This window comes from Nerophis ophidion, linkage group LG29 (assembly GCF_033978795.1).
Source record: "Nerophis ophidion isolate RoL-2023_Sa linkage group LG29, RoL_Noph_v1.0, whole genome shotgun sequence".
In the NCBI taxonomy this organism is placed as follows: domain Eukaryota; kingdom Metazoa; phylum Chordata; class Actinopteri; order Syngnathiformes; family Syngnathidae; genus Nerophis; species Nerophis ophidion.
The window spans coordinates 19,814,855-19,842,716 of NC_084639.1; the positions used below are offsets into that span (position 1 = coordinate 19,814,855).

Sequence of the window (27,862 nt, forward strand, 5' to 3'; positions counted from 1 at the left end):
GGGGTGTGTCAATAATTGATTTCTCTTATGGGAGGGGGGGGGGGGGGGCAGAATAAGTCTCTTGGGGGCAGGTGGGCAGATGGCTGTTGGGGTGGGGGGGGGGGCAGGTGGGACAGAAAATAATTAAATAATTGAGGAGTACCGAGTGAGTCCAACTTAAAGGGTTCCACAGTCATGATGACACAAAAGAGTAAAAAAAAAAACACACAAACTGACTTCTTCTTAGTGGACGTGTTCTCCAGTGGACGTGGACCACCCCCCCACCCCCACCACACACACACATAACACCACATCTCCTCTGTCCTGGTCTTATGTAACACAGTGCTGTGGCCTTTCATGTCAAGTGTGTGTGTGTGTGTGTGTGTGTGTGTGTGTGTGTGTGTGTGTGTGTGTGTGTGTGTGTGTGTGTGTGTGTGTGTGTGTGTGTGTGTGTGTGTGTGTGTGTGTGTGTGTGTGGGTGCAAGAGAGAAAGATGACTCACTCGGGGACCAATCGTTCATTAACGGCCCGCAAGTAGGAGGAGGCGCGGCCCCCCTGGGATCCGGGGGTCCCACATGTTGCGGTTGAGGGGGCACTAGTGGGGGGGCGTGTCCCTGAAGGGGGATGATTGACAGCTCGAGTGCTGAAGAGCCCTCTGACTCTTTTTGATCGGACAATAGCGGCGTCACAGGTCGGAAACCAATGAAAGTCCAGGATGCTAACGATGCTAACGATGCTAACGCAGACCTGGTGAGGGATTTTCCTGGAGGAAAAGTTGGATTGGAGGAAAAAAAACAGTATGGACTTTAAAGATGTTTCAAGAGCCGTGTGATCCGAGTCCTCCAACCAATCAGGAAGTAGAATGAGCAGGAGCCGCTCCAGGTCCAAAAGACTCTTGGATGGTGGTCTTCATGGTCTACAGCAGGGGTCTCAAACACGCGGGCCAATTGCGGTCCGCGAGACGTTATTATGATGTGCAAATTTAATGTTGGTTTTACAATCATGGCCACCAGCAGCTAGAGCGATTCGGACCGAGAAAGCGATGATTTCCCCATTAATTTGAGCGAGGATGAACGATTTCTGGATGCGGAAAGTGAGAGTGAAGGACTAGGAAAAAAAAAAGACTATACAGTGCAATTCAGACGTTATTAGACACATTTACTAGGATAATTCTGGGAAATCCCTTATCTGCAAAATTCAGCAATTGCGCGTTGAAAAGAGTCGACTTTTGGCCGTAAGTGGTGCTGGGCTAATATGTCCCGTCCAACCAATAACGTCACAAACACGCTTCATCATACGTGTCACCATTCCGTGACATTTTCAACAGGAAACTCCGCGGGAAATTTAAAATGTCAATTTAGTAAACTAAAGCGGCCATATCGGCATCTGTTGCAATGTTAATATTTCATCATTTATATAAACTATCAGACTGCGTGGTCGCTAGTAGTGGCTTTCAGTAGGCCTTCAACACTGTTACAAATATGTGCTACACTGTGAAGCCACACCAAACAAGAATGACAAACGCATTTCTGGAGAACATCCGCACCGTAACACAACATAAACAACAGAAGAATATATCCAGAATCTAATGCAGCCCTAACTCTTCCGGGCTACAATATACACCCCCGCCCCCTATTGTGTGAAGCCACACCAAACAAGAATGACAAACGCATTTTGGGAGAACTTCCGCACCGTAACACAACATAAACACAACAGAAGAAATACCCAGAATCTAATGCAGCCCTAACTCTTCCGGGCTACAATATACACCCCCGCCCCCTATTGTGTGAAGCCACACCAAACAAGAATGACAAACGCATTTTGGGAGAACATCCGCACCGTAACACAACATAAACACAACAGGAGAAATACCCAGAATCTAATGCAGCCCTAACTCTTCCGGGCTACAATATACACCCCCGCCCCCTATTGTGTGAAGCCACACCAAACAAGAATGACAAACGCATTTTGGGAGAACATCCGCACCGTAACACAACATAAACACAACCGGAGAAATACCCAGAATCTAATGCAGCCCTAACTCTTCCGGGCTACAATATACACCCCCGCCCCCTATTTTGTGAAGCCACACCAAACAAGAATGACAAACACATTTTGGGAGAACATCCGCACCGTAACACAACATAAACACAACAGGACATATACCCAGAATCTAATGCACCACTAACTCTTCCGGGCTACAATATACACCCCTGTCCCCTATTGTGTGAAGCCACACCAAACAAGAATGACAAACGCACTTTGGGAGAACATCCGCACCGTAACACAACATAAACACAACGGGAGAAATACCCAGAATCTAATGCAGCCCTAACTCTTCCGGGCTACAATATACACACCCGCCCCCTATTGTGTGAAGCCACACCAAACAAGAATGACAAACGCATTTTGGGAGAACATCCGCTCCGTAACACAACATAAACACAACAGGAGAAATACCCAGAATCTAATGCAGCCCTAACTCTTCCGGGCTACAATATACACCCCCGCCCCCTATTGTGTGAAGCCACACCAAACAAGAATGACAAACGCATTTTGGGAGAACATCCGCACCGTAACACAACATAAACACAACCGGAGAAATACCCAGAATCTAATGCAGCCCTAACTCTTCCGGGCTACAATATACACCCCCGCCCCCTATTTTGTGAAGCCACACCAAACAAGAATGACAAACACATTTTGGGAGAACATCCGCACCGTAACACAACATAAACACAACAGGACATATACCCAGAATCTAATGCACCACTAACTCTTCCGGGCTACAATATACACCCCTGTCCCCTATTGTGTGAAGCCACACCAAACAAGAATGACAAACGCACTTTGGGAGAACATCCGCACCGTAACACAACATAAACACAACGGGAGAAATACCCAGAATCTAATGCAGCCCTAACTCTTCCGGGCTACAATATACACACCCGCCCCCTATTGTGTGAAGCCACACCAAACAACAATGACAAACGCATTTTGGGAGAACATCCGCTCCGTAACACAACATAAACACAACGGAAGAAATACCCAGAATCTAATGCAGCCCTAACTCTTCCGGGCTACAATGTACACCCCCGCCCCCTATTGTGTGAAGCCACACCAAACAAGAATGACAAACGCATTTTGGGAGAACATCCGCACCGTAACACAACATAAACACAACAGAAGAAATGCCCAAAATCTAATGCAGCCCTAACTCTTCCGGGCTGCAATATACACCCCCGCCCCCTATTGTTTGAAGCCACACCAAACAAGAATGACAAACGCATTTTGCGAGAACATCCGCACCGTAACACAACATAAACACAACCGGAGAAATACCCAGAATCTAATGCAGCCCTAACTCTTCCGGGCTACAATATACACCCCCGCCCCCTATTGTGTGAAGCCACACCAAACAAGAATGACAAACGCATTTTGGGAGAACATCCGCACCGTAACACAACATAAACAACAGAATAATACATCCAGAATCTAATGCAGCCCTAACTCTTCCGGGCTACAATATACACCCCCGCCCCCTATTGTGTGAAGCCACACCAAACAAGAATGACAAACGCATTTTGGGAGAACATCCGCACCGTAACACAACATAAACACAACGGAAGAAATACCCAGAATATAATGCAGCCCTAACTCTTCCGGGCTACAATATACACCCCCGCCCCCTATTGTGTGAAGCCACACCAAACAAGAATGACAAACGCATTTTGGGAGAACATCCGCACCGTAACACAACATAAACACAACAGAAGAAATACCCAGAATCTAATGCAGCCCTAACTCTTCCGGGCTATAATATCCACCATGGGGTGGTATAGCTCGGTTGGTAGAGTGGCCGTGCCAGCAACTTGAGGGTTGCAGGTTCGACTCCCGCTTCCGCCATCCTAGTCACTGCCGTTGTGTCCTTGGGCAAGACCCTTTACCCACCTGCTCCCGGTGCCACCAACACTGGTTTAAATAACTTAGATATTGGGTATCACTATGTAAAGCGCTTTGCGTCACTAGAGAAAAGCGCTATATAAATATAATTCACTTCACCCCCGCCCCCTATTGTAGCCCGGAAGAGTCAGGGCTGCATTAGATCCTGGGTATTTCTTCTGTTGTGTTTATGTTGTGTTACGGTGCGGATGTTCTCCCAAAATGTGTTTGTCAATCTTGTTTGGTGTGGCTTCACAGTGTGGCGCATATTTGTAACAGTGATAAAGTTGTTTATACGGCCACCTTCAGTGTGACCTGTATGGCGGTTGAATGACTATGTCTTGCAGTCGCTTTTGTGGGTCTGCAGAAGCCTCACACAATACGTGACTGGGTCTGCATACTTTTTGTACGGTCTAAAAGGGGACAGGACCGCAGTTCGTAGAGAACGCAGAAGACAGAACCATCACGTCACGCCCTTAGTATTGTTGTCCAGGTGAAAATCGGGAGAACGATTGCTCCGGGAGATTGTCGGGAAGGGGACCGATTTCCGGGCGTTTCCCGGAATGATCCCGAGAGTCGTCAAGTATGTTGCTTGGGCGGGAAAGCCGTTCAAAGATGTTAGATTTTGTTAAGAATTATTTTCCTGCGGCCCAGCCTCACCTAGTTTCTGCATCCAGGGGCCCCCAGGTAAATTGAGTTTGGGACCCCTGGTCTACAGGATTTCTCAATTCCGTTTCTAATGCTGAAGAAAAAAAACGGTGTGGGTCAATGTCACGTTGGATACGGTAGAGTCGATTGGGTTGATGTCGTCTTTTAATGGGGAAAGACATTAATGTCTCTTGTTTTCGCTTTAGCATTTAAGCTAGCCTGCTTGCAGAGTTGATCAAAGTGTTACCCATCGAAATTTGACGAGTATTTTATTGTATGGGAAGTTTATTACCGTTGAGCATCTCTGGGAGTCGTGGTTGCCGACGCTGCCTCCGGTGTTCCGGCAAAGAATTGCAAGCTAGCTATAGTTCTCGACCACAGTGAAATTCCCGGACTCTCCCAGTGTCCCCGAAAGTGGCGCCGATGACCCTGGTACGGGCGCTAGCCCCGCCCCTCAGCAGTGGAACCTGAAGATGATGAGGACGATGCGCTTGTACTCCTTCCTGAAGTTGTGGTTCAGGGCGCCGTAGACCACGGCGTTGAGGCAGCTGTTGAAGTAGGCCATGAAGTAGCTGGCGGTGAAGAGCCACTCGGGGATGGCGCGGCCCAGCCCGGGGTCCAGCGCCACCGCCAGGCCGATGAGGTTGAGCGGCGCCCAGCACACGGCGAAGAGCACGAAGACCACGAACATGGTGAGGAAGTTGCGCAGGTCGTGCGGCTTGATCTTGGGCCGCGAGTCGGGCTTGACGCGGCGCCGCACCCGGATGACCAGGATCCAGATGCGCAGGTAGCAGTAGGTGACCACGGCGATGGGCAGGACGAAGTGCACCACCACCACGGCGATGGTGTAGAGCGAGCTGACCGACTGGGCGAAGGTGCAGGAGTAGACGCGCGGGTCGTACTGCAGCGACTCCACAAACCAGTTGGGCACGATGGCCAGGACGGTGAGCGCCCACACCAGCGCCACGTAGCCCACCGTGTTGGCGCCCGAGAAGAGGCGGTCGTACTTCAGGCTGTGGCAGATGAAGCAGTAGCGGTTGACGGCGATGCCCGTGATGTTGAAGATGGAGCCGATGACGCTCAGGCCCATCAGGAAGCCGCTGATCTGGCAGTGGATGTAGCCGGCGATCCAGCCGTCGTGGAAGATGGCCGACAGCACCAGCGGGTACGGGTAGATGGCCACCAGTAGGTCGGCCAGCGCCAGGCTCACCACGAAGGCGTTTCCTGTGAGGGGCGGAGAGAAAAAACTCAACCACACTAAAACCAGGAGTCGTGACTGGGGTACCCGGCCGGAAAGGAAATCGACTCTAATCTTGTTTACTTTATTTTTGTCGTTTATTGAGTTGTTTAAGTCAGATCAGGACTAGTGGAGGCTCCGCCGGAGAGAAAAAACTCAACCACACTAAAACCAGGACTCGTGACTTGGGGGTCGGCCGGAAAGGAAATCGTGGAGAAGACAAAACCTTTGAAAGGAAATCGACTCTAATCTTGTTTACTTTGTTTTTGTCATTTTTTGAGTTGTTAAAGTCAGTTCAGGACTAGTAGAGGCTCTGCCGTAGAGAAAAAACCCAACTACACCAAAACCAGGACCCGTGCCTGGAGTACCGGCCGGAAAGCAAACCGTGGAGAAGACAAAACCTTTGAAGGATATCAAATCTAATCTTGTTTACTTTGTTTTTGTCGTTTATTGAGTTGTTAAAGTCTGTTCAGGACGGGTGGAGGGTCTGCCGGAGAGAAAAAACTCAACCACAGTAAAACCAGGACTCGTGACTGGGGGACTGGCCGGTAAGCTAATCGTGGAGAAGACAAAACCTTTGAGAGGAAATCTTGTTTACTTTGTTTTTATGGTTTATTGGTTTAAAAATTTCAGTTCAGGACGGGTGGAGGCTCCGTCAGAGAGAAAAAAACTCAACCACCCTAAAACCAGGACTCGTGACTTGGGGACCGGCCGGTAAGCAAATCATGGAGAAGACAAAACCTTTGAAAGGAAATCTTGTTTACTTTGTTTTTATCGTTTATTGGTTTGATAAATTCAGTTCAGGACGGGTGGAGGCTCCGCCGGACAGAAAAAAACTCAACCACACTAAAACCAGGACTCGTGACTGGGGGACCGGCCGGTAAGGAAATCGTGGGGACGACAAAACCTTTGAAAGGAAATCTTGTTTACTTTGTTTTTATCGTTTATTGGTTCGATAAAGTCAGTTCAGGACGGGTGGAGGCTCCGCCGGAGAGAAAAGACTCAACCACACTAAAACCAGGACTCGTGACTGGGGGACCGGCCGGTAAGCAAATCGTGGAAAAGACAAAACCTTTGAAAGGAAATCTTGTTTACTTAGTTTTTATCGTTTATTGGTTTGATGAAGTCAGTTCAGGACGGGTGGAGGCTCCGCCGGAGGGAAAAAATCAACCACACTAAAACCAGGACTCGTGACTGAGGGACCAGCCGGTAAGCAAATCGTGGAGAAGACAAAACCTTTGAAAGGAAATCTTGTTTACTTAGTTTTTATCGTTTATTGGTTTGATAAAGTCAGTTCAGGACGGGTGGAGGCTCCGTCTGAGAGAAAAAAAACTCAACCACACTAAAACCAGGACTCGTGACTGGGGGACCGGCCGGAAAACAAATCGTGAAGAAGAAAAAACCTTTGAAAGGAAATTGACTCTAATCTTGTTTACTTAGTTTTTGTCGTTTTTTGAGTTGTTAAAGTCAGTTCAGGACTAGTGGAGGCTCCGCCGGAGAGAAAAAACTCAACCACACTAAAACCAGGACTCGTGACTGGGGGACAGGCTGGTAAGCAAATCGTGGAGACGACAAAACCCATCCATCCATCCATTTTCTACCGCTTATTCCCTTTTGGGGTCGCGGGGGGCGCTGGCGCCTATCTCAGCTACAATCGGGCGGAAGGCGGGGTACACCCTGTACAAGTCGCCAACTCATCACAGGGCCAACACAGATAGACAGACAACATTCACACTCACATTCACACACTAGGGCCAATTTAGTGTTGCCAATCAACCTATCCCTTAGAAAGGAAATCTTGTTTACTTTGTTTTTATCGTTTATTGGTTTGATAAAGTCAGTTCAGGACGGGTGGAGGCTCCGCCGGAGAGAAAAAACTCAACCACACTAAAACCAGGACTCGTGACTTGGGGACCGGCCGGTAAGCAAATCATGGAGAAGACAAAACCTTTGAAAGGAAATTTTGTTTACTTAGTTTTTATCGTTTATTGGTTTGATAAATTCAGTTCAGGACGGGTGGAGGCTCCGCCGGAGAGAAAAAACTCAACCACACTAAAACCAGGACTCGTGACTGGGGGACCGGCCGGTAAGCAAATCGTGGAGAAGACAAAACCTTTGAAAGGAAATCTTGTTTACTTTGTTTTTATCGTTTATTGGTTCGATAAAGTCAGTTCAGGACGGGTGGAAGCTCCGCCGGAGAGAAAAAACTCAACCACACTAAAACCAAGACTTGTGACTGGGGGACCGGCCGGTAAGGAAATCGTGGAGACGACAAAACCTTTGAAAGGAAATCTTGTTTACTTTGTTTTTATCGTTTATTGGTTTGATAAAGTCAGTTCAGGACGGGTGGAGGCTCAGCCGGAGAGAAAAAACTCAACCACACTAAAACCAGGACTCGTGACTGGGGGACCGGCCGGTTAGGAAATCGTGGAGAAGACAAAACCTTTTGAAAGGAAATCTTGTTTACTTAGTTTTTATCGTTCATTGGTTTGATAAAGTCAGTTCAGGACGGGTGGAGGCTCCGCCGGAGAGAAAAAACTCAACCACACTAAAACCAGGACTCGTGACTGGGGGACCGGCCGGTAAGCAAATCGTGGAGACGACAAAACCTTTGAAAGGAAATCTTGTTTACTTTGTTTTTATCGTTTATTGGTTTGATAAAGTCAGTTCAGGACGGGTGGAGGCTCCGCCGGAGAGAAAAAACTCAACCACACTAAAACCAGGACTCGTGACTGGGGGACCGGCCGGTAAGCAAATCGTGGAGAAGACAAAACCTTTGAAAGGAAATCTTGTTTACTTTGTTTTTATCGTTTATTGGTTCAATAAAGTCAGTTCAGGACGGGTGGAGGCTCCGCCGGAGAGAAAAAACTCAACCACACTAAAACCAGGACTCGTGACTGGGGGACCGGCCGGTAAGGAAATCGTGGAGACGACAAAACCTTTGAAAGGAAATCTTGTTTACTTTGTTTTTATCGTTTATTGGTTTGATAAAGTCAGTTCAGGACGGTTGGAGGCTCCGCCGGAGAGAAAAAACTCAACCACACTAAAACCAGGACTCGTGACTGGGGGACCGGCCGGTAAGCAAATCGTGGAGAAGACAAAACCTTTGAAAGGAAATCTTGTTTACTTTGTTTTTATCGTTTATTGGTTCGATAAAGTCAGTTCAGGACGGGTGGAGGCTCCACCGGAGAGAAAAAACTCAACCACACTAAAACCAGGACTCGTGACTGGGGGACCGGCCGGTAAGCAAATCGTGGAGAAGACAAAACCTTTGAAAGGAAATCTTGTTTACTTTGTTTTTATCGTTTATTGGTTTGATAAAGTCAGTTCAGGACGGGTGGAAGCTCCACCGGAGAGAAAAAACTCAACCACACTAAAACCAAGACTTGTGACTGGGGGACCGGCCGGTAAGGAAATCGTGGAGACGACAAAACCTTTGAAAGGAAATCTTGTTTACTTTGTTTTTATCGTTTATTGGTTTGATAAAGTCAGTTCAGGACGGGTGGAGGCTCAGCCGGAGAGAAAAAACTCAACCACACTAAAACCAGGACTCGTGACTGGGGGACCGGCCGGTTAGGAAATCGTGGAGAAGACAAAACCTTTGAAAGGAAATCTTGTTTACTTAGTTTTTATCGTTCATTGGTTTGATAAAGTCAGTTCAGGACGGGTGGAGGCTCCGCCGGAGAGAAAAAACTCAACCACACTAAAACCAGGACTCGTGACTGGGGGACCGGCCGGTTAGGAAATCGTGGAGAAGACAAAACCTTTGAAAGGAAATCTTGTTTACTTAGTTTTTATCGTTCATTGGTTTGATAAAGTCAGTTCAGGACCGGTGGAGGTTCCGCCGGGGAGAAAAAACTCAACCACACTAAAACCAGCACTCGTGACTGGGGGACCGGCCAGAAAGGAAATCGACTCTAATCTTGTTTACTTAGTTTTTATCGTTTATTGGTTTGATGAAGTCAGTTCAGAACGGGTCGAGGCTCTGCCGGAGCAAATTCTGGGTGTACCGTCTCCACCGACGGGGTCTCTCTGAGGCCGAGGGTTGGGGGTCACCTGGCCTCGGGATGGGCTGTCCTGTTGTGGGAGTCTTGGGTGGGGTGGGGCTCCTGGGGGCGGGGCTTCCCAACTTCGTCCTGCCCGCATGGGGTGTGGCCTTTCACTGGCGCGGCGGTGGTCCTCCCGGGTGCTACTATACACATACTGTATATGTATGGAAATTTTTTCAGTACCCCCCAACAAAAACGATTCGTAACCAAAAACACCAAAATGTGCAACCAAAAAATCTATAATTTGTTGTAAAAAAAAATATAAGAAATTATCATTAGCTAGCAAAACAAAGCTAACGTAGTTTGTGTCATTTCGTGATTCGTAACGAAAAAAATAAGATTTGAACCCCCCCAAAAAATTATTCTGGGGCCCAAAAAACGATTTATAACCACAAAAAAAAGTAAAACATAAAAAATGTTTGTAACAAAAAAGATTTTTAACGTTAAAATATTTTTAACAAAAAATTGCAACCAAATAAGATTTGTTTGCTGAAAAACGATTTTTAACACAAGTATTTTGTGTAACAAAAAATTGTATTTCCAACCAGATTTTAACCAAAATGTTTTTATTTGCAAACAAAAACGATTTGTAAACAAAAAACCCAAAAATGTGCAACAAAATAATCTATCATTTGTTGTAAAAAAAAGAAATAAATTAGCATTAGTTAGCAACAAAGCTAATGTAGTTTGTGTTGTTACGTGATTTGTAATGAAAAAAATTTTTGTCCCCAAAATAATTTAATTTCTAACCAAAAAACAATTTATAACCACCAAAAAAAAAAAAAAAAAAACATAAAAAAGGTGTGTAACAACAAATATTTTAAAGGATAAAAAGATTTGTGAACCAAAGTTTTTATTTGCAAACAAAAACGATTTGTAGACAAAAACGCCAAAATGTGTAACCAAAAAATCTGTAATTTGTTGTCAAAAAAATTTATAAGAATCTATCATTAGCTAGCAACAAAGCTAACTTAGTTTGTGTCGTTACGTGATTTGTAACGGAAAAAAAATTTGTACCCCAAAAAAATTAATTTGTGACCAAAAAACGATTTATAACCACAAAAAAGTAAAACATGAAAAAGGTTTGTAACAAAAAATATTTTAAACATTAAAACATTTATAACAAAAAATTTAAACCCCAAAAAATTTGTTTGCAGAAAAACGATTTGTAACACAAATATTTTGTGTAACAAAAAAATGGATGTGCAACCAGATTTGCTAACCAAAAAGTTTTTATTTGCAAACAAAAACGATTTATAATCAAAACCCCCAAAAATGTGCACCCAAAAAATCTATCATTTGTCGTAAAAAAAAGAAATAAATTAGCATTAGTTAGCAACAAAGCTAACATAGTTTGTGTTGTTACGCGATTTGTAATGAAAAAAATATTTTCCCCCCAAAAATTTAATTTGTGACCAAAAAAAACGATTTATAACCACAAAAAAAAGAGAAAAAAGGTTTGTAACAAAAAAATGTTTAAACGTTAAAAGATTCATAACAAAAAGTTGAAACCAAAAAAGATTTGTTTGCAGAAAAACGATTTGTAACACAAGTATTTTGTGTTACTAAAAAATGTTTTTTCAACCAAAAATAATTTCTACCTAAAAAAAAATTGATTTGTGACCAAAAAACGATTTCTAACCACAAAAAGATTTTAACATAAAAAAGGTTTATAACAAAAAAGATTTTAAAGGATAAAAAGATTTGCCAACCAAAAAGTTTTTATTTGCAAACAAAAACGATTTGTAACCAAAAAACCCGAAAATGTTCAACGAAAAAAATCTATCATTTGTTGTCAAAAAAAGGAATAAACTAGTATTAGTTCGCAACAAAGCTAACATAGTTTGTGTTGTTACGCGATTTGTAATGAAAATAATATTTTCGCCCAAAAACTTTAATTTGTGACCAAAAAACGATTTATAACCACAAAAAAAAGATTAAAAAGGTTTGTAACTAAAAAGATTTTAAACGTTAAAAGATTTATAACAAAACATTTGAACCAAAAAAGATTTGTTTGCAGAAAAACAATTTGTAACACAAGTATTTTGTGTTACAAAAAAATGTTTTTTCAACCCAAAAATTTTTCTACCCAAAAAAAATTGATTTGTGACCAAAAAACGATTTCTAACCACAAAAAAATTTAACATAAAAAAGGTTTATAACAAAAAAGATTTTAAAGGATAAAAAGATTTGCTAACCAAAAAGTTTTTATTTGCAAACAAAAACGATTTGTAACCACAAAACCCAAAAATGTTCAATGAAAAAAATCTATCATTTGTTGTCAAAAAAAAGAAATAAACTAGCATTAGCTAGCAACAACGCTAACGTAGTTTGTGTCGTTACGTGATTTGTAACAAAAAAATTGCAACCAAAAATAATTTGTTAGCAGAAAAAGGATTAGTAACAAAAATGTTTAGTAACTCCCAAAAAATTATTTGCAACCAAAAAAGGATTTCAACCCCAAAAAATTGTGATTTCTGACCAAAAAACAATTTGCAACAAAAAACAATTTGAATCACAAAAAAAAGATTTTTAATAAAAGAAAAGATTTGTAAGCAGATAAAAAATTTGTAACAAAAAAAATTTGTAACTCAAAAAAAATTATTTGTAACCTGAAAAAATATTTGTTCCCAAATAAACGATTTCTAACCAAAAAAAAACAGATTTGCAACCCAGAATAATATTTGAAACCACAACAAACGATTTGCAAAAAAAATTATTTGTAGCAAAAAAAGATTTATAACCAAAAAAACCAACAAAAAAAACAACGATTTCTAAGAAAAACTATTTGTAACCCCCCCAAAAAATCTTAAAATATTTGTAATGAAAGAAAAAGAATAATTTGTTACCCAAAATACTATTTCTAACCAAAAAACGACTTGTTCACAAATAAACTATTTGTAAAAAAAAAAAAATAAAATAAAAATTAAAAATGCAACTCAAAATAATATTTGTAACCAAGCAAGTGATTTGCGAACAAAAAACGATTTCCAAAAAAAGCAATTTGTAACAAAAGAAAAGATTTGTTAGCAGAAAAACAATTTGTAACAAAAATGTTTTGCAACTAAAAAAAAATTTTTTGCAAACCAAAAAATATTTGTACCTCCCAAATATTATTTGTTGCAAAAAAATGTAATCCAAAAAAAGAAACGATTTCTAACAAAAAGCTTTTGTCACCCCAAAAAATTGCAAAAATATTTGTAATGAAAGAAAAACAACAATTTCTAACCCAAAATAATATTTCTAACCAAAAAACAATCTGTTAACAAATAAACGATTTGTCACAAAAATATTTTGTAACTCCCAAAAAATTATTTACAACCAAAACACATTTGTACCCAAACAAGGATTTGTAATAAAAATGATTTGTAAACAAAAAAAAAACCTGATTTGCAACCCAAAATAATATTTGTAACCCAAAACAATTTGTGACCAAAAAACGATTTCCAAAAAAAACCCCATTTGTAACGAAAAAATACATTTATATCCTGAAAAAAGATTTGTAACAAAAAAGTTGCTAGCAGAAAAACGATTTGTAACAAAAATGTTTTGTAACTAAAAAAAAAAAACATTTGCAACCAAAAAAATATTTGTACGCATAAAACAATTTCTAACCCCCCAAAAAATATATACCCAGTTTTGCTACCCGACATAATATTCGTAAACAAAAAAAAAAAAAAGATTTGTGACCAAAAAACTATTAAAAAAAACCCCGGGATTTGTAACAAAAAAACATTCGTATCCCAAAAAAATTGCGAAAAGATTTGTAATGAAAGAAAAAGAACAATTTCTAACCCAAAATAATATTTCTAACCAATATTCTATCAAATAAACGATTTGTAACAAAAATATTTTGTAACTCCCAAAAAATAATATACAACCAAAAAAATATTCGTACTCAAAAAAGGATTTGTAACAAAAAGGATTTGTAAACAAAAAATAACCCAGATTTGCAACCCAAAAAAGATTTGTGACCAAAAAACGATTTCCAAAAAATAACAATTTGTAACGAAAAGAGATATATTCGTATCCTGAAAAAAGATTTTTATCAAAAGAAAAAATTGCAAGCAGAAAAACGATTTGTAACAAAAATGTTTTGTAACTAAAAAAAAATTTGCAACCCCAAAAATATTTGTGCGCAAAAAAAGATTTCTAACAAAAACGATTTGTAACCCCCCAAAAAATGTATATACCCATTTTCGCAACGCCAGATAATATTTTTAAACAAAAAAAAAAGATTTGTGACCAAAAAAATATTAAAAAAAAAACCTTGATTTGTAACAAAAAACTATTTTTAACCCAAAAAATTGCAAAAAGATTTTTAATGAAAGAAAAATAACCATTTTTAACCAATATTCTATCAAATAAACGATTTGTAACAAAAATATTTTGGAACTCCAAAAAAATAATATACAACCACAAAAATATTCGTACTCAAAAAAGGATTTGTAACAAAAAGGATTTGCAAACAAAAAATAACCCATATTTGCAACCCAAAAAAGATTTCTCACCAAAAAACAATTTCCCCCCAAAAAAACAATTTGTAAGGAAAAAAAATATTCGTATCCTGAAAAACGATTTTTAACAAAAGAAAAAATTGCAAGCAGAAAAACGATTTGTAACAAAAATGTTTTGTAACTAAAAAAAACATTTGCAACCAAAAAATATTTGCACGCAAAAAACGATTTGTAACCCAAAAAAAATGTGTATACCCATTTTTGCAACTCGAGATAATATTTGTAAACAAAAAATAAGATTTGTGACCAAAAAATATTTTAAAAAAACCCTCCGATTTGTAACAAAAAACTATTTTTAACCAAAAAAATTGCAAAAAGATTTGTAATGAAAGAAATAGAACCAGTTCTAACCAATATTCTATCAAATAAACGATTTGTAACAAAAATATTTTGTAACTCCAAAAAAATAATATACAACCAAAAAAACATTCGTACTCAAAAAAGGATTTGTAACAAAAAGCGATTTGTAACCCAAAAATATATATATACCCATTTTTGCAACCTGAGATAATATTTGTAAACAAAAAAAAAAGATTTTTGACCAAAAAAACGATAAAAAAAACCCTGATTCGTAACAAACAACTATTTGTAACCCCAAAAAATTGCAAAAAGATTTTTAAGAAAAAGAAAAATTTCTAACCCAAAATAATATTTCCAACCAATATTCTATCAAATAAACGATTTGTAACAAAAATAATTTGTAACTCCAAAAAAATAATATACAACCCCAAAAATATTCATACTCAAAAAAAGATTTGTAACAAAAAGTATTTGTAAACAAAACATAACCCAGATTTGCAACCCTAAAAAAGATTTGTGACCAAAAAAAACAATTTGTAAGGAAAAAAAATATTCGTGTCCTGAAAAACGATTTGGAACAAAAGAAAAAAATGCAAGCGGAAAAATGATTTGTAACAAAAATGGTTTGTAACAAAAAAAATGTGCAACCCCAAAAATATTTGTACGCAAAAAAAAGATTTCTAACAAAAACGATTTGTAACCCAAAAAAAAAATGTATATACGCATTTTTGCAACGTGAGATAATATTTGTAAACAAAAAAAAAGATTTGTGACCCAAAAAATATTAAAAAAAAAAACCCGGATTTGAAACAAAAAACAATTTTTAACCAAGAAAATTGCAAAAACATTTGTAATGAAAGAAAAAGAACCAGTTCTAACCAATATTCTATCAAATAAACGATTTGTAACAAAAATATTTTGGAACTCCCAAAAAATAATATACAACCAAAAAAATATTCCTACTCAAAAAAGGATTTGTAACAAAAAATAACCCAGATTTGTAACCCCTAAAAATATTTGTGACCAAAAAACGATTTCCCCCCAAAAAACTATTTGTAACGAAAAAAAATATTCGTATCCTAAAAAAGATTTTTAACAAAAGAAAAAATTGCAAGCAGAAAAACGATTTGTAACAAAAATGTTTTGTAACTAAAAAAAAATTTGCAACCAAAAAAACATTTGTACGCAGAAAAAGATTTCTAACAAAAACGATTTGTAACCAAAAAATATATATACCCATTTTTGCAACCTGAGATAATATTTGTAAACAAAAAAAGATTTGTGACCCAAAATTTTTTTTTAAAAACCCTGATTCGTAACGAAAAACTATTTGTAACCCAAAAAAATTGCAAAAAGATTTGTAATAAAAAGAACAATTTCTAACCCAAAATAATATTTCCAACCAATATTCTATCAAATAAACGATTTGTAACAAAAATATTTTGTAACTTCAAAGAAATAATATACAACCAAAAAAATATTCGTACTCAAAAAAGGATTTGTAACAAAAAGGATTTGTAAACAAAAAATAACCAAGATTTGCAACCCAAAAAAAGATTTGTGACAAAAAAGATTTCCAAAAAAAACAACAATTTGTAAGGAAAAAAAATATTCGTATCCTGAAAAAAGATTTTTAATCAAAGAAAAAATTGCAAGCAGAAAAACGATTTGTAACTAAAAAAAACATTTGCAACCAAAAAATATTTGCACGCAAAAAACGATTTGTAACCCAAAAAAAATGTGTATACCCATTTTTGCAACGCGAGATAATATTTGTAAACAAAAAAAAGATTTGTGACCTAAAAAATATTTTTAAAAACCCCCCGATTTGTAACAAAAAACTATTTTTAACCAAGAAAATTGCAAAAAAAATTTGTGAACCATTTCTAACCAATATTCTATCAAATAAACGATTTGTAACAAAAATATTTTGTAACTCCCCAAAAAATAATATACAACCCAAAAAATATTCGTACTCAAAAAAGGATTTGTAACAAAAAATAACCCGGATTTGCAACCCAAAAAAAGATTTGTGACCAAAAAACGATTTCCAAAAAAAACCCAATTTGTAACGAAAAAAAATATTCGTATCCTGAAAAAAGATTTTTGACAAAAGAAAAAATTGCAAGCAGAAAAACGATTTGTAACAAAAATGTTTTGTAACTAAAAAAAAATTTGCAACCAAAAAAATGTTTGTACGCAAAAAAAGATTTCTAACGAAAACGATTTGTTACCCCAAAAAATATATATACCCATTTTTGCAACGCGAGATAATATTTGTGACCAAAAAACGACTAAAAAAAACCCCCCCGATTTGTAACAGAAAACTATTTTTAACCAAAAAAATTGCAAAAAGATTTGTAATGAAAGAAAAAGAACTATTTCTAACCAGTATCCTATCAAATAAATGATTTGTAACAAAAATATTTTGTAACTCCAAAAAAATAATATACAACCACAAAAATATTCTTACTCAAAAAAGGATTTGTAGCAAAAGGATTTGTAAACAAAAAATAACCCAAATTTGCAACCCAAAAAAATTGCAAAAAGATTTGTAATGAAAGAAAAAGAACCATTTCTAACCAGTATCCTATCAAATAAACGATTTGTAACAGAAATATTCGGTAACTCCAAAAAAATTCTATGATTTGTAGCTATATTTGCATCCAGCCTTTCCCTCCACCCACATTTAATGCCAAACAAACACATACCAATCAACGGATTCAAGTTGCACCAGTGGTCAAAAGATGCAAAAGTCCCTCGTTTGTTCTGTTCTGTTCTGTCGTAGTATCGTAATAAAAATTATTTGTAAACAAAAAAAAAAAACAGACTTGCAACCCAAAATAATATTTGTAACCAAAAAAAGATTTGTGACCAAAAAAACATTTCCAAAAAAACCCCAATTTGTAATGGAAATAAATATTTGTATCCTGAAAAAATATTTGTAACAAAAGAAAAAAATGCTAGCAGAAAAACGATTTGTATCAAAAATGTTTTGTAACTAAAAAAAAATTTGCAACCAAAAAAATATTTGTACACAAAAAACGATTTCTAACAAAAACGATTTGTAACCAAAAAACGGATACATAAAAAAATCCCGATTTGTAACATAAAACTATTTGTAACCCCAAAAAATTGCAAAAAGATTTGTGATGAAAGAAAAAGAACAATTTTTAACCCAAAATAATATTTCCAACCAATATTCTATCAAATAAACGATTTGTAACAAAAATATTTGGTAACTCCAAAAACATTATATAATTTGTAGCTATATTTGCATCCAGCCTTTCCCTCCACCCACATTTAATGCCAAACAAACACATACCAATCGACGGATTCAAGTTGCACCAGTGGTCAAAAGATGCGAAAGTCCCACGTTTGTTCTGTTCTGTTCTGTCGTAGCCTCGCTACCGACGATAGCGAGGCTACGACAGAGATGTGTGGATATCCTGCGACACTCAAAGCAGATGCATTTCCAACAATAAAGTCAACGAAATCACAAAGGTGAGTTTTGTTGATGTTATTGACTTATGTGCTAAACAAACATATTTGGTCACGGTATGACTGCCAGCTAATCGATGCTAACATGCTATTTAGGCTAGCTGTATGTACATTTGTAGCTATATTTGCATCCAGCCTTTCCCTCCACCCACATTTAATGCCAAACAAACACATACCAATCGACGGATTCAAGTTGCACCAGTGGTCAAAAAATGCAAAAGTCCCTCGTTTGTTCTGTTCTGTTCTGTCGTAGCCTCGCTACCGACGATAGCGAGGCTACGACAGAGATGTGTGGATATCCTGCGACACTCAAAGCAGATGCATTTCCAACAATAAAGTCAACGAAATCACAAAGGTGAGTTTTGTTGATGTTATTGACTTATGTGCTAAACAAACATATTTGGTCACGGTATGACTGCCAGCTAATCGATGCTAACATGCTATTTAGGCTAGCTGTATGTACATTTGTAGCTATATTTGCATCCAGCCTTTCCCTCCACCCACATTTAATGCCAAACAAACACATACCAATCGACGGATTCAAGTTGCACCAGTGGTCAAAAAATGCAAAAGTCCCTCGTTTGTTCTGTTCTGTTCTGTCGTAGCATCGCTACCGACGATAGCGATGCTATGACAGAGATGTGTGGATATCCTGCGACACTCAAAGAAAATGCATTTCCACCAATAAAGTCAACGAAATCACAAAGGTGAGTTTTGTTGATGTTATTGACTTATGTGCTAATCAGACATATTTGTTCGCGGCATGACTGCAAGCTAATCGATGCTAACATGCTATTTAGGCTAGCTGTATGTACATATTGCATCATTATGCCTCATTTGTAGCTTTATTTGCATACAGCTTTTCCCTCCACCCACATTTAATGCCAAACAAACACATACAAATCGACGGATTCAAGTTGCACCAGTTGTCAAAAGATGCAAAAGTCTCTCGTTTGTTCTGCACATTTTACAAACGACAGCAATGCTACGACAAAGATGTGTGGATATCCTGCGACACTCATAGCAGATGCATTTCCAACCATAAAGTCAACGAAATCACAAAGGTGAGTTTTGTTGACTTATGTGCTAATCAGACATATTTGCGCACGGCATGACTGCAAGCTAATCGATGCTAACATGCTATTTAGGCTAGCTGTACGTAGATATAGCATCATTATGCCTCATTTGTAGCTATATTTGCATCCAGCCTTTCCCTCCACCCACAATTAATGCCAAACAAACACATACCAATCGACGGGTTCAAGTTGCACCAGTTGTCAAAAGATGCAAAAGTCTCTCGTTTGTTCTGCACATTTTACAGACGATAGCGATGCTACGACAAAGATGTGTGGATATCCTGCGACACTCAAAGCAGATGCATTTCCAACAATAAAGTCAACGAGATCACAAAGGTGAGTTTTGTTGATGTTATTGACTTATGTGCTAAACAAACATATTTGCGCACGGCATGACTGCAAGCTAATCGATGCTAAAATGCTATTTAGGCTAGCTGTATGTATCATTATGCCTCATTAGTAGCTATATTTGCATCCAGCCTTTCCCTCCACCCACATTTAATGCCAAACAAACACATACCAATCGTTGGTAAGAAGGCGATCGCCAAATTCGTCCGCGCTTCCTCCCGTTCCGCTGTCTGTCGTGATATGGCCTAATAGCTTCAGTTTTTTCTTCAATTTCGTTTTCGCTAACTGCCTCCATACTCCAACCATCCGTTTCAATTCATGCGTAATTTCTTGAATTGCTTAAGCCGCTAAAATCCGAGTCCGAATCCGGGCTAATGTCGCTATATCTTTCTGTTCTATCCGCCATGTTTGTTTGTAAAATGAACGGGTGGATATAGCTTCGAAAAATAAAATGAGCCACTGGGAACTGATTTCTATTGGTTTTAACCCTTCTGAAATTGTGATAATGTTCCCCTTTAACGTTTTTTTATTTTTTTATTAAATGCCATTTTCATGATGGTATCCTTACATCACACTCAAATGTATAAGCGCAGGCCTAAATTTACCGCATGCCTTTGGTAAGTGAGAAGATTTTAAAAGGTTTTAAAATATTTAGCGCATGCTTACTTTTACCTAATGCCTTTGGTAAGTGTAGGAGTGAGAAGAGGTTTTAAAAATCAGTATTTTGTCCGTCCCTCACTTATTTTATACCGAACGACGCCGCCTGGTTCCTGGAATGTTCCGGAAAACCGATTTTCTCGCGAATATTTATCCGTACTCTCTGCAAGAAGCAGGTGAGCGCTGGACGGACGCCCCCCCCCCCCCCCCCCAAGGTGGGAACAATAGCCGCTCATTTGCATACAATGGAGGACATCTTGGAATGCTGCACACCTTCCTGAGGACCACTGGACAGGAAGTGACATCATCCCCATAGAGACAAACAACGTTCTCCTTGACTGCAAGATGAAGAGAATTCTTGCATCCTCTCCAAGCGCTGCAAGGGAATGGAAGTGTTGTCATGGTTACGCCGCGTCCTCTCTCCACTAGGACGACTCGGTCCTTCGGTGACGTGATGCACTTGAACGCAGCACCCAGACAAAAACGCTGAGTCGGACAGAAAAAGCCGAGATGATTCTTTTTGCTTGTTGGAGTTCAACTACTTCAACTTTTCTCTAAATAACCGCATTCATTTTTTTTTTTAGATAAATTATTTAATATTTAAAATCCGCCCACAAGATTAAAAATCAGCCCTAAAATGAAAAAAAAAAAAACGAAAACCAAAAAATATTTGCAATGACATATTTGTAAACAAAAAATAACAATTTGAAATCAAAACCAAAACATGTTAGTACACTACAAAAATATATGAAACCAAATAAATTGTTCATAACCCAAAAAATATTACTTGTACAACAAAAAAAAAATGTGTAAAAAAAATATATATTTATCACCGCAAAAAAGTATTTGTAAACTACAAAAAAAAAGATTTTAAACCCCCCCAAAAAAACATTTGTAACTCCCCAAAAAATATGTTGGGAATAAAAACGACTTGTAACTAAAACCGCAAATTTTAACACCCCCAAAAATCTGTCAAAAATAAAAAATAAAAAAAAATTCAAAACCAAAAATTTTATATTTGTAAACGACTAAATCGTACCACAAAAAAGTCTGTAATTTTTTGTCAATTTATCGCTACAAAAAGCATTAAAAAAAACACATTTGTAACAAAAAACACAATTTTTAACTGAAAAAAAAACTGTTGCCAAAAAGAAATTTGTAACAAAAACAATCCTAATGAAAAAATAAAATTTTACAATAAAAAACGTTTTGTAACTAAAACCACTGTTAACACCCCAAAAAATGTCACCAAAAAAATTGAAAATACACATTTAAAACCAAAAATGTTATATTTGTAAACTACTAAATCGTACCACAAGTCTGTAATTTTTTTTTTCAATTTATCGCTACAAAAAGCATAAAAAAAACACATTTGTAACAAAAAACACAATTTTTAACTGAAAAAAAAAATGTTGCCAAAAAGAAAATTTGTAACAAAAAACAATCCTAATCAAAAAATAAAATATTGAAAATAAAAACGATTTGTAACTGGAACCACAATTTTTAACACCCCCAAATATGTGTCACCAAAAAAAAAAAATACTAATTTAAAACCAGAAATTTTACATTTGTAAACTACTAATTCGTACCACAAAAAAGTTTGTAATTTTTTTTTCAATGTGCCGCTACAAAAATGTTGTACACTAAAGACTTAAAAGACACAACAACAAAAAAAAAACACTTTTGTAACAAAAAACACGATTTATAACTGGAAAAAAAATTTGCCAAAAAGAAAATTTTATAATAAAAAAGAATCCTAATCAAAATATTTAATATTGAAAATAAAAACGATTTCTAACTAAAACCACAATTTTAACACCCCCAAAATGTGTCACCAAAAAAAACAAAAAAACACTTTTGTGACAAAATACACGATTTTTAACTGAAAAAAAGGTTGCCAAAAAGAAAATTTTATAACAAAAAAGAATCCTAATCAAAAAATAAAATATTGAAAATAAAAACGATTTTTAAGTAAAACCACAATTTTAACACCCCCAAAAATGTGTCACCCAAAAAAATAAAATAAACACTTTTGTAACAAAATACACGATTTTTAACTGAAAAAAAGTGTTGCTAAAAAGAAAATTTGTAACAAAAACAATCCTAATCAAAAAATAAAATATTGAAAATAAAAACGATTTGTAACAAAAACCACAATTTTTAACACTCCCAAAAATGTGTCACAAAATAAATAAATAAATACAAATTTAAAACCCCAAAATTTATATTTGTAGACTACTAATTCGTACCACAAAAAAGTTAGTAAAATTTTTTTCAATGTATCGCTACAAAAATGTTGTAGACTACAGCATTAAAAAAAGAAAAAAAAAACACATTTGTAACAAAAACCGCGATTTTTAACTGAAAAAAAATGTTGCCCAAAATAAAATTTGTAACAAAAACAATCCTAATCAAAAAATATAATTTTTAAATAAAAAACCTTTTGTAACTAAAACTGCAATTTTTAACACCCCCAAAAATGTGTCATCAAAAAAATAAATAAATACAAATTTAAAACCAAAAAATGTATATTTGTAAACTATTAATTCATACCACAAAAAAGTTTGTAATATTTTTTTTTCAATGTATCGCTACAAAAATGTTGTACACTAAATAATTTAAACCAAAAAAAAACAAAAAAACATTTGTAACCAAAAACACGATTTTTAACTGAAAAAAATTTTGCCGAACAGAAAATTTGTAACAAAAAAAAATTCTTAATCAAAAAATAAAATATTGAAAATAAAAAACGATTTGTAACTAAAACCACAATTTTTAACACCCCCAAAAATGCGTCACCAAAAAAAATAAAAATACAAATTTAAAAGCAAAAAATGTATATTTGTAAACTACTAATTCGTACCACAAAAAAGTTAGTAAAATTTTTTTCAATGTATCGCCACAAAAATGTTGTACACTACAGCATTAAAAAAAAACGAAAAAAAAAAACACATTTGTAACAAAAACCGCGATTTTTAACTGAAAAAAAATGTTGCCGAACAGAAAATTTGTAACAAAAAACAATCTTAATCAAAAAATTAAATATTGAAAATGAAAACAATTCGTAACTAAAACCACAATTTTTAACACCCCCAAAAATGTGTCACCAAAAAAAAAAAAAAAAAACACAAATTTAAAATGAAAAAAATGTATATTTGTAAACTACTAATTCGTACCACAAAAAAGTCTGTAATTTTTTTTTCAATTTATCGCTACAAAAATGTACACTAAAGCATAAAAAAAGACATATTTGTAACAAAAAACACGATTTTTAACTGAAAATAAAAATATCGCCAAAAAGAACATTTGTAACAAAAAACAATCCTAATCAAAAAATTAAATATTGAAAATAAAAACGATTTGTAACTAAAACCACAATTTTTAACACCCCCAAAAATGTCACCAAAAAAAAAAAAAAAATGCTAATTTGAGACCCAAAAATTAATATTTGTAAACTACTAATTCGTACCACAAAAAAGTCTGTAATTTTTTTGATTCAATTTATCGCTAAAAAAAATTTGGACACTAAAGTATATAACAAATATTTTTAAAAATAACACATTTGTGACAAAAAACACGATTTTTAACTGAAAAAAAAAGTGTTGCTAAAAAGAAAAATTGTAACAAAAACAATCTTAATCAAAAAATAAAACATTGAAAATGAAAACGATTTGTAACTAAAACGACAATTTTTAACACTCTCAAAAATGTGTCACCAAAAAAAAAAAAAAATACAAATTTAAAACCATTAAAATTTATATTTGTAAACTACTAATTCGTACCACAAAAAAGTTTGTACATTGTTTTTTTTTCAATGTATCGCTACAAAAATTTTGTACATTAAAGCATTAAAAAAAGAAAAAAAAAACATTTGTAACAAAAAACACGATTTTTAACTGAAAAAAAAACTGTTGCCAAAAAGAAAATTTGTAACAAAAACAATCCTAATCAAAAAATAAAATATTGAAAATAAAAACGATTTGTAACTAAAACCACAATTTTTAACACCCCCAAAAATGTGTCACCAAAAAAGTAAATAAATACAAATTTAAAACCAAAAAATGTATATTTGTAAACTACTAATTCGTACCACAAAAAAGTCTGTAATTTTTTTTTTCAATTTATCGCTACAAAAATGTTGTACACTAAATGTTTCAAACCAAAACACAAAACAAAAACATTTGTAACCAAAAACACGATTTTTAACTGAAAAAAATGTTGCCGAACAGAAAATTTGTAACAAAAAACAATCTTAATCATAAAATAAAATATTGAAAATAAAAACGATTTGTAACTAAAACCACAATTTTTAACACCCCCAAAAATGTGTCACCAAAAAAATAAATAAATACAAATTTAAAACCAGAAAATTTATATTTGTGAACTACTAATTTGTACCACAAAAAAGTCTGTAATTTTTTTTTCAATGTATCGCCACAAAAATGTTGTACACTAAATAATTTAAACAAAAAAAAATAAAAATAAACATTTGTAACCAAAAACACGATGTTTAACTGAAAGAAATGTTGCCGAACAGAAAATTTCTAACAAAAAAACAATCTTAATCAAAAAATAAAATATTGAAAATAAAAACGATTTGTAACTAAAACCACAATTTTTAACACCCCCAAAAATTTGTCACCAAAAAAATAAATAAATACAAATTTAAAACCAGAAAATTTATATTTGTGAACTACTAATTTGTACCACAAAAAAGTCTGACATTTTTTTGATTCAATTTATCGCAAAAAAAAAATTTGGACACTAAAGCATATAACAAATTTTTTTAAAAATAACACATTTGTGACAAAAATCACGATTTTTAACTGAAAAAAAAATGTTGCCAAAAAGAAAATTTGTAACAAAAAACAATCCTAATCAAAAAATAAAATATTGAAAATAAACACGATTTCTAACTAAAACCACAATTTTAACACCCCTAAAAATGTGTCACCCCTCAAAAATAAATACATATTTAAAACCAAAAAATGTATATTTGTAAACTACTAATTCGTACCACAAAAAAGTCTGTAATTTTTTTTTTCAATGTATCGCTACAAAAATGTTGTACACTAAATCATTCAAACCAAAAGACAAAACAAAAACATTTGTAACCAAAAACACGATTTTTGACTGAAAAAAATTTTGCCGAACAGAAAATTTGTAACAAAAAACAATCCTAATCAAAAAATAAAATATTGAAAATAAAAACGATTTGTAACTAAAACCACAATTTTTAACACCCCCAAAAATGTGTCACCCAAAAAATAAATACAAATTTGAAACCAAAACAATAAATATTTGTAAACTACTTATTTGTACTACAAAAAAATATCTAAAAAAAATGGAAACATTTATCGCGACAAAAAATGTTGTAAACTAAAGATTTTAAACAAACAAACAAACAAAAAAAACATTTGTAACCAAAACTAAAAGAACTGAAAAGAAAAATGTTGCCAAAAAGAAAATTTGTAACCAAAAACAATTTTACCAAAAAAATTAAATGTTAAAAATAAAAACGATTTGTAACTAAAACCACAATTTTTAACACCCCCAAAAATGTGTCACCAAAAAAATAAATACAAATTTGAAACCAAAACAATAAATATTTGTAAACTACTAATTTGTACTACAAAAAAAAATTCTAAAAAAAATGGAAACTTTTATCGCGACAAAAAATGTTGTAAACTAAAGATTTTAAACAAAAAAAAACATTCGTAACCAAAACTAAAAGAACTGAAAAGAAAAATGTTGCCAAAAAGAAAATAGAAAATTTGTAACAAAAAAAAGAATCTTAACCAAAAAATAAAATGTTTAAAATAAAAACGATTTGTAACTAAAAACACAATTTTAACCCCAACCCCCCTCCCCCAAAAAATTTAAGATTTAAAACAAAAAATAAATATTTGTCAACTACTAATTGTACCATGAAAAAAGATCTATATATTTTTATTTTTTTTAAGTTTTCACTGCAAAAGTATTTGTAAATTACAAAAAAGTTTTTCAACCCAAAAAAACATTTGTAACCAAAAAAAAAAATGTTGGGAGCAAAAACGATAAAAAACATAATTTTTAACCCTACAAAAATGTTTCACCAAACAAAATAAATACAAATATGAAACCAAAAAAATAAATAGTTGTAAACTACTAACTTGTACCGCAAAAAATATCTGTGAAAAAAAAAATAAAAAAGTGTATTTCTCCAATAAAATGTTGTAAACTAAAGAATTGAAACAAAAAATAAAAAAACGTTTGTGACCAAAAACACGATTTTTAACTGAAAATAAAAATTTGGCCCCAAAAAATTTTTTTTTATAGAAAAAAAACATTTTTAACCAGAAAATAAAATGTTGAAAATAAAAACCATTTGTGACCAAAAACAGTTTTTAACCCTGGGCCAAAAAAATTAAATAAAGTTTTGAAACCAAAAATAAATATTTGTCAACTACTAATTCATTGTACCATGAAAAAAAATCTGTAAAAAAATATATTTTCAGGGTTGTGTCCGCCAAAAATAGTTGTAAACTACAAATAATAATAAAAAAATAAAAAAATGTTTGTGACCAAAAACACGATTTTTAACTGAAAATATAAATTTGGCCAAAAAGAACATTTGTAACAAAACAAAACAGTTTTAACCAGAAAATAAAATGTTGAAAATAAAAACGATTCGTGACCAAGAACAGTTTTTAACCCTCTGCCAAAAACATTTAATGAAGTTTTGAAACCAAAAATAAATATTTGTCAACTACTAATTAATTGTACCATGAAAATAGATCTGTAAAAAAATATATTTTTAGAGTTGTCTCCGCCAAAAATAGTTGTAAACTACAAATAATAATAAAAAAATAAAAAAACGTTTGTGACCAAAAACACGATTTTTAACTGAAAATAAAAATTTGGCCAAAAAGAAAATTTCTAACAAAAAAAAAACAGTTTTAACCAGAAAATAAAATGTTGAAAATAAAAACGATTCGTGACCAAAAACAGTTTTTAACCCTCTGCCCCAAAAATTAAATAAAGTTTTGAAACCAAAAATAAATATTTGTCAACTACTAATTGTACCATGAGAAAATATCTGTAAAAAAAAATATTTTTAGAGTTGTCACCGGCAAAAAAATTTGTAAACTACAAATAACAATACAAAAATAAAAAAAAGTTTGTGACCAAAAACACGATTTTTAACTGAAAATAAAAATTTGGCCAAAAAGAAAATTTGTAACAAAAAAAAACAGTTTTAACCAGAAAATAAAATGTTGAAAATAAAAATGATTTGTGACCCAAAACAGTTTTTAACCCTCTGCCAAAAAAATTAAATAAAGTTTTGAGACCAAAAATAAATATTTGTCAACTAATAATTGTATAATGAAACATATTTTTAGAGTTGTCACCGCCAAAAATATGTGTAAACTACAAATAATAATTACAAAACAAAAACATTCATAACCAAAAACAAGATTTTTAACTGAAAAGAAACATTTTTCCAAAAATACAATTTGTAACAAAAAAAAACTTCATAACAAAAAAAATTAAGGTAGTAAAAAACAATTTGTAGCTCAAACCTACATTTTTAACCCCCAAAAACGGTGTCACCCAAAAAAAAACACA

The 27,862-nt window shown here is 34.6% G+C and overlaps 1 protein-coding gene across 1 annotated transcript in view; it reads right to left on the reverse strand.

The window, feature by feature from the left end:
- Positions 1-5,023: 5,023 nt before the first annotated feature.
- The window catches only part of mtnr1al (melatonin receptor type 1A like), a 31,145-nt gene continuing 8,306 nt past the window's right edge, over positions 5,024-27,862 (reverse strand). Inside the window, exon 2 of the mRNA XM_061891643.1 lies at positions 5,024-5,793. Within this exon, the coding sequence (XP_061747627.1) occupies positions 5,024-5,793 (770 nt within the window). The remainder of the gene's footprint in view (positions 5,794-27,862) is intronic.